The sequence below is a fragment of the Orbicella franksi genome, chromosome 14 (genome assembly GCF_964199315.1).
Source record: "Orbicella franksi chromosome 14, jaOrbFran1.1, whole genome shotgun sequence".
Lineage (NCBI taxonomy): Eukaryota > Metazoa > Cnidaria > Anthozoa > Scleractinia > Merulinidae > Orbicella > Orbicella franksi.
Window position 1 is genome coordinate 19,075,627 of NC_138158.1, and position 8,492 is coordinate 19,084,118.

Consider the following 8,492-nt stretch of genomic DNA (forward strand, 5'->3'; position numbering starts at 1 on the left):
ATTTTCATCCTGGTTTGAAAGTGTCTTTAATCTAATTTTGTCAATAGCAATCTCCTTAACCGTTTGATATTTAGCAAATCTTGGAATAGGTATGCCCATGTTAGCCAGTAATTATATTCCTGAAGGAATGAGTGTGGTTCTGCAAAGTGAAAACGGAGTTCTTGGCTTGGTAAGTTGATTGTAAAGTATGCGTGAATTTTGTTAACTTCCTGTTTTGTTAGGCATGGCTTTAACATGTAGATGTGTAAAGGAATATTTTAGCACCGTTTCAAGGATTTTGAAGCTCACGATTCGAGCACAATACTTTTTAGAAATTACTGCAGCTAAATGAAATCGTAAAAATTGATATGTAAGTAACTGGGGCCGAGACTGAACTTTCAGTGATTTACCAGGTAGACTAACCAAAAATTCCGAAAATTTCAAAACTTGGACAAATGGTGCTAATTTCCTGGGAAAGTTCCCAGAAAAGCCAGAAATTGTTGAATTTTGCGATAAGCGAACCAATCAACCGAAAATTCCGAAAATTTTGGGAGGAAAGTCAAATGAGACGTAAATTCCCGCCAAGAAATTTCCAAAAATTTCGGTATACCTCGCACGGTTGTCTCTTTTTCCGGAAGTTCGGGAACTTTCTGTTCCATTTATCACTCGATATTTCGGGAAATTCAAACCATCGAATGAAAAGCGCCCTGTGTTTTTCAGACCTTAGCTTGAAAAACTTGTCAGATCACAGGGTGTCCAACAGTAATAGATTAGTTTCAGTTGGTAGAACGTTCAGTACTTGTCAATAAACAAGAAACTTACTCTTTGCAAAAATTGTAAGGCAGCTATTGCAACTACTAATTGGGTTTAACGCTATCAGTACAATTTTCCAGTGGTGGGTTACTTACAGTAATTTTCAATTGTACCCAAAGAATTGTTTCAGCAAAAAGATCTGTTCGAAAACCCTCAGTTTCTCTGAAGTTAAATTGACACCTCGAATGAGAAATTTAATGCCTGTTGTTTTTCCGAGTGATACAACATATTATTAGGGAGCTTAAGAAAACCACGACGGCAACGGCAACGGCAACGGGAACGTTGCTGAACAAAAGGTTTAATGAGCAAAAGAATAGCTGTGCACGTGCGTTAAATTCTTGGTACATTTCCTTGCCATCCTCTGCAAAACAACAACTTGAAATGACCAAATTCTGTGTTGTCTGAAGAACGTAAACCCCAACGGCAAATTTTTTAAATTTCTATTTCAAATTTATCGCTGTGTCCCAGATTCAGTTTCGTGATAGTTTTGACAGTGATAAACAAAGTAAATGACTTAAGAGTATCGTGAGATTCGTAGGTAAAATATAAATTCATTTTTTAATCGACGTTGTCCTTGGCGTCGCTGTCGTAGCTTCTTAAACTCCCTAATGTCGTTTTGGGCACGGTAAAAAAGGCCAGCTACCATTTTGAGAACTAAGAATAATATGCTTCAAAATGCGGGTACATATATTAAGATACATGCAGTAAGTACAGGTTATTGTATTGCTTGTGTTTATAGCCGATCTAACGGGCACTCTGATTGGCTAACTGAAGGGTATTTTTCTCCCGCAATGCGGACGGGCCGATTACGCGCCTGCAAAGACAAAGCAAAAAGCCATATAATAAACAACTTATTTACTTCGAACGTTCGGTCTTTACGGGAAGATCTCAAACCTCGACCTTGCCGGGTCTCGGTTTGAGATTTCCCCGTAAAGACCTCACTCTCTGTTGATAAGAAGTTATTAATGATCAACTTCACAGGGCCCTTTTCCAAGACCTGGAGAAGAAGATGCTGACCTCATCAATGCTGGTAGGTTGTTTTGCTCTCTAAGCATTAATGAGATGGGGTGTGACATGTTAGACTCACTCAGACACCGATCGATTGATATAACTTTACTTGAATATCATTAAGACCATTTATTCTTCCATAATCATTACGTCAAAAACGACGCATTCCTAGGGTCTCATTTCGATCAAAAATGGGTGTCTTGGTAACCGATTTTACTGTTACTTAGGTATCCTAATTAAGGGGCGTGTTTAAAATACAAAATGGCGAAATGGCACTTAACAATGTGGGATACTGTTAACCCATACAATTACTGAGAGCTAACCACGTTCAAGTCAGTGATATTTAGGCTAAGCTGAACGCTAATCGGCGTGCGATCACATGGGTGTCCAATTACAGGTATCTAATTTGAACTTTTTGTTATTGGATACCTGTAGTTGAATACCCACGTGATTCGCTCGTCAATTACGCGCTCTGTAGTGGCTTTCTTCGCAATGTTTCCTGCAGCTTTCAAAACTTATGAAAAGCAACACAGACGTTTTCGCTGAAAAGAAGTTCTCAGAAGACATTATTTCCTTAATTTGTCATAGATACGATTAATTAATAATTGGACCTCGTGTCGTACAATTCAGGGAGTAATCGTGCTCGTATTTTCAAATTGCCTCGCGTTTCGCGCTCGTCCGATTTTGAAATTACTCGCGCGATTACTCCCTGAACTGCACTCCACTCGGTCCAATTACTATTGCTAACCGTAGTGACACTTTTTTGATTTCGCCATTTCGTGTTTTAAACACGCTCCTAGTTCAGAAAGTGATGCTTGGCTTTTTTTCAGGTAAAGAGACAGTGACCGTACTTCCGGGTAGCGCTTATTTTTCCAGCGATGAATCATTTGCCATGATCAGAGGGTATGTACAGCCTCCATGTGATACATTAGAGCTTGATCACATGCACCTGCACCAGCACTCCTAGATGGGATGGGCAACCTCTACCATGTACAAATGTACATGTAAAAAGATAACTTACGCCTCTCTACAGGGGCCAAGATTTTTTGTCTCTACCTTGTATCAATCGATAGACATTACTCTACTGGTAACCTCTTTATAATGGTCACCTTTCCACGACAGCCAGTTAGTTATTACCAATTGAAAGGCTGACCGGTCAGCCTTTCAATTGGTTTTATGCTTTATTTTACACTGCTGATCCTGATCTAAACCAAGACCCGGCTTCACTCCACTGCTGTTTGTACAAGTGGTCCTTACATTACAGCTTACCCAGTTAATTATTACACCACTCTTATATATTGTAAGAGTTGTGCATTCTGTTCAACCATAAAATTCCGCAAACTTAAGAATTCCGGAAATCTCGGAAAAATCGCCATTCCTGTTTGCCCATTGCACTCAGCCGTAACGTACTGTAATGGTATTCGCAACTTCAAGGCTGTTGAAGTAATCTTATTCAGAGTGTCACGGCCATGGGGGTTTCTGGAGAGTCGAACCCAGGCCCTTCTGCACACTGGTCGGATGCTCTGACCACTAAGCTGCAAGAAGACTGGTGGCGAGCCAAGCTTTGCATACCGCTAGGATGAGTAATGACTGGTAATGTAAGACGATTGTTTTGTTTCATGTTCTACCCCGCTGTAGTGGTCACATCGATATAACAATCCTGGGAGCCATGCAAGTTTCACAGTTTGGAGACATCGCTAACTGGATGATCCCAGTAAGTACCTCATGTATGCATCACCGACTGACCATCTGACTTTTGATTGAATGAATGTTCGATTGAATGTTAAATCGATTGACTGGCTATCTTACTGACTGACTGACTGACTGATTGATTGATTGATGGACTAATTGATTGATTGATTGATTGATTGATTGATTGATGGACTAATAGATAGATAGATAGATAGATAGATAGATAGATTGACTGATTGATTGATTGATTTACAGGGGAAGATGGTGAAAGGAATGGGTGGAGCTATGGACCTAGTTTCTAGCGAATCCAAAGTTATTGTCACGATGGAACATTTGGCGAAGGTAAGTACTGTGAGGTTTATGACAGACAACTCCATTTTCCATTCAAAACGATTTGATGTTTCTGATTTGAAGGTTAAAGTGTAAACTTGGCCTCTGATTCAAGCTGCGCACCAGCAGGATTGCCACAAGTCAAGAAATGGTCACGGGGAAAAAATTCTTCAAGGTCAGGGAAGCGTCAGGGAATTGACATTTTGAAGAAAATTCAGGGAGAATTGAAATTATAACACCATTGATTAAATACTATTTGACGGCTGGAAGAAACAGGTTTATATGTATTCAGCTTAATACTGTATTTTAGAGAAACATGTTCTCTGAACAGAATTTTCGTGTTTCAGTTTGGTAATAATCTTCGTGTTTGTGTCCTTTTCTGTTCACAGGGAGATAAACACAAGATTTTAGAAAAGTGCACGCTTCCTTTGACGGGTACAAACTGTGTGGATATGATCATAACAGAAAAGGTACATGCTTTGCTGATAAATTGTCTTGATACTTTCTAATGGATCGTGAAATTTAACTCTTTGATGTTTTTCTTATATAACTATAGTGCGTGTTTGAAGTAAGCAAAGAGAACGGCGTTGTACTTACCGAGTTATGGCCGGGCGTATCAATTCAAGACGTACAAGTCTCCACTGGTTGTTCCTTTGAAGTAAGCGCAGTTACTGTTGTTGTTGTTGTTTCAAATCCGTAGACTTCCAGAAATAAGCCCTGAGCTTGTATTTAATCTAAAGACTTGTTCTTGGGGCTGTTTTTGGGTGGCCTTATTTTCAGAAGGGAATATGTTACGTTTCAAGACATCGAGTTTACATTCGGTATTGATCTTGCGTCTGAAAAAATTATTAAAAGGTGTCCGCGAGAGTACCGCATGGTAAAATAATAAACAATTATTGGATGAGGTTTTTGTGATGTCCACAATAATCAAGGTTGAGGTAGGGGTTATCAGCTGAAGCCGAAGGCTGAGGCTGATAACCCTTACCGAGACCTTGATTATTCTGGATATCACAGAACCGAATCTAATAATTGTCAAGCAACACAAAGCGCGCGACCTTGACATGATTACCCTTAGAAATCATGCACCGCGGTCATACAGGACATGATCACCCTTGACCTTGAGTGTCCTTGACATGATTATTGTATAATCTGCAACTAGATGACGTCACAGGCGCTGATTTCGAAAATTCACTTTACGCTTTCGGCCAATCAGAAAAGAGATAGTGAGTTTAATGTATAATAATAAAATATAATGATGCGACACTCGAGACACGTTCTGCAGACAAATTACAAAGCACACGTTCTGTTAAATAGAAAGATTATGAGCTTGAGATTTCTATCGCGTGATAGTTGACGAGGGCGCAGCCCGAGTATAGAAATCTAGAGCGAATAATCTTATTGTTTTAGTATAAATCTACTAGTAGTTTAAAATTTTATCTAAATCCTCTTCGGACACTTCAAAGACGCCGAGAAGCGGCCATCATTTAGTTAACAAGCGCACACTGCTACACTACTCACTATCTACTTGTAACAGAACACATAGTGAATAGGGTAACCAATCAGAGAGCAGCATTTGTGATAGAACGCTAGTAGATTATACTAAAACTCGATAGAAATATGGTACACGGTTTCTTTTTCTTGAAGAGAACATGGAAAACTATCTTCTATTTGACAAATAAATGCCAAACAAGTTTTGCCTCAGTGGGCTCATAACCAGACGACCCAGTTCACCAAACACCTTTTACTTGTTAGCTAATAGGACAAATATTTAACTTAGCAATCTTATTTTTGTGATTGTGTTTTATGGCAGGTTTCCTCTGACTTGAAAGAAATGGAGCAAATATCGTAGGAGATGGAAATTTGCAATGAATTCTATCAGATATATGTTTAATTTAATTTAGAATATTGCTCGGACAAACGTAGGTTGACTCCTTCAAGCCGAGACTCGAGAAAATGGTATAATCAGCACAGAGGGTTAACAGCCACGTATATTTATATATTTTTGTCACAAAACATGAAAAGAAAAAAAGCCTTCAGCCATTTTGCTATGTATACTGTGGATTTACACTATAACTAAGTAAATGGCTTACAAAAGTACACATAAGTTATCTACCTAAGGTAAGAAGACGATCGATAATGTATTAAAAAAGTGAAAAGTTTAGCTGCTATGCTGTGACATTTTTGTTTCTTAGAGTAAAGGACGTGACCTGTAGGAGACAGCGTGGCCGAGTGGTTTGGGCGCCAGACTTGAAATCCCGAGGTCACGGGTTTGAGTCCCGTTCCGACCACCCTTACTGGTGTTGTTCTCTGTAGTTCCGAGTTCAACTCCTCGGCCACGTTTATAGATAGCCAACTAACTGGTTTGCCTGCTACCAGGTGGGATTTTTAACCTTGTCATGTTTATTTACGTTATTTACATTATTTGTTTCATCGTCCGTTTCCATGGGGCAAGGGTAAGAGAGGACGAGGAGTAAACAAGTAAAATCCTCCATGCAGACCTTACTCCTGAGGTAATCCTTTATTTTTAGTTTACTGCCGGTTTCGCAAATCGCAGGAGACCTATAAATAGCCGATCCTGTGACCAGGATTTTCCTCTCGGGAACTCCCTGAACGGCTTTACGTGCATTTGCATCTCCACGAAAATATTCACAGAGTGCGCGAGGTAACATTAGCCGCGGAAGAAATGGATGTGTACAAAAATAACGAAAGAGGGACTACCTTGGGAATAAGGGCGGGCAATTAACTGTTGCTTGGTTGCCACAGACATCACTTTTCAAAATTCCCTGACTATTCCCCGGTAAAAATCAAATTTCCCTTACCAAATAGATACAAAATGTCAGATCTAGTAGAGGCTTCTAGCCTGAACTTACAACCGTTCTTTCCACTCGTTCATTAAAACTGACAAGTTTTCAACCAATTTTCCTTCGTCATTAAGGAAAACCATTATTGAGATCACAGTGACCCCAAATATTTCTTCCATCCTTCAATGGTAGATTATTCCCTGACTTTTCTTCAAATGTCTATTTTCCCTGACTCAAGGTGAAATCCCTGACTTTTCCCTGTCTTTGAATATTTTTTTTCCTGACCATTTCCTGACCTGTGGCAACCCGGAGTTACCTCGGCCAATCTCGTTCCAAAGGGGCCGCGCGGGCTCTGGAAACGAGACTGGAATATCGTTCATATATGCAAAATGAAAAATAATGAAAAACCAGATTCAGGAACAGAACTGCCAGTAGAAAAAAAAAATTTCGTGGCCACTTTTCGTCCGAGCTCTGTAACTTTCTACAAATGTGGCGGTCGAGACCTGGGTTCCACTTCACTAAAAATGGCGGCAGGTTCGACTCTGAACTCCCCTGTGCCGAGAGGTCCCGGGAGTAATTTGCACCATTTATTTGGCTCGCTAAAGTAGTGTCTCTTTTCACAGCTGTTTCTCCACTAAGTGTTGCATGGCCATACAAAACAATGCCCATTACCAGCTAAAATAAACATGGCATGGTCAAAGAGGTGGTGTTTTGCTTGTTCGAAGGTGTTCATTACATTACTTGGAATAGATTGAAAACGTTGGTGCCTCAGCTTCTTGGTTAGTTCTTACATAAGGTAAATAGGGCATGTGCGGCACTTTAGGATTTTCAACCGTGTTAGTCTTGCCCTTTATAGCAGAGCGGCTTCGATCTTTCTTAGATAAGTCGTATCCAAAAGATCGGAGTGACTCCGATAGCAGTGTATTTTTGATCTGAAATACGGTATAATAAGAAAGCTCGTTACCAGGGTCTCCCTTCTCCCAGCCCCGTGTGGGTATGACACGCGAGCGATGAAATGACCGCGAAAACCCCTTCGGGATTCCCATATAAAAAGGACCGGGGTGCTCGTCGAAAATTTTGAAAAGAACCCCTCAGAGGTAGTAAGACCCTGCTTTGTGGGCGTGGCTGGAAAATTCCTTCACCCCTAAGAGGTACTTATTCTAACACAAAACATCTCCTGTCATATTGTTCGGCTCAATACCCTAAAAGCTCCCGCTGAGGACCTCCTGAGGTTGAGCACCCTAAGAGATACCAAAACCGGTTTTTTAACGCCTTAAAAATACCCCGACATGGGAGTCCCCCTCGGAGGGGGGGGGGGGGGGGGACGTGTCGGTAAGTACCGAGTTGTTCCCTCGCGTTTACCTGCTCTCAAGGTAAACGAATTCCAGCTCCTTTCTCACTATCACAAGGACTGAACCATCACGGTTGGCAAGTGGTTGGCCATTTACAAACGTTTATTTATACAACTTCTATTTAACAATTCGATTATGAACTCGAGATTTCAATTAAACAATCATGATTATGAGAGATTATCTCACCAATAAAAATCAATAAAAAAAAAAGTAGAAATATCAAAACATTGAGTAAAATAAACTAATTCTTGGCTTGCACCGTCACGCAATAAAAAATAATTCGAAAACGATTCAGTGGATAAAGTTAAGAAATTGTGGTGTTATAGGAGATTGTTAAAGAAGACACTTCTCCACGTTTTAAGTCTGTGCGTTTTCCTCAACTTCAGATATTCGTCGAAATATTTTGCACAAATTTATAGAGCCCAGTATGGAGCCGCCATGTTGGTGTACCTCCGTGGAACACCAACATGGCGACCGGAAAAAAGTGTAAACATCTGGAACTTACTTTGGCTATCTA

General features: G+C 40.2%; 1 protein-coding gene across 3 annotated transcripts in view; it reads left to right on the forward strand.

Annotated features, from left to right (window-relative positions):
• The window catches only part of LOC145467162 (succinyl-CoA:3-ketoacid coenzyme A transferase 1, mitochondrial-like), a 32,749-nt gene extending 24,808 nt beyond the window's left edge, over positions 1-7,941 (forward strand). Inside the window, exons 11-18 of one of the 3 annotated variants that reach the window (XM_081450712.1) lie at positions 75-169; positions 1,774-1,822; positions 2,631-2,703; positions 3,439-3,514; positions 3,748-3,834; positions 4,212-4,292; positions 4,379-4,480; positions 5,633-7,941. In XM_081450712.1, coding sequence (XP_081306838.1) covers positions 75-169; positions 1,774-1,822; positions 2,631-2,703; positions 3,439-3,514; positions 3,748-3,834; positions 4,212-4,292; positions 4,379-4,480; positions 5,633-5,671 — 602 coding nt within the window. In that variant the 3' untranslated portion in view covers positions 5,672-7,941. The other 2 variants (XM_081450711.1, XM_081450713.1) reach the window with 2 other exon arrangements.
• The last annotated feature ends 551 nt before the right edge of the window (positions 7,942-8,492 follow it).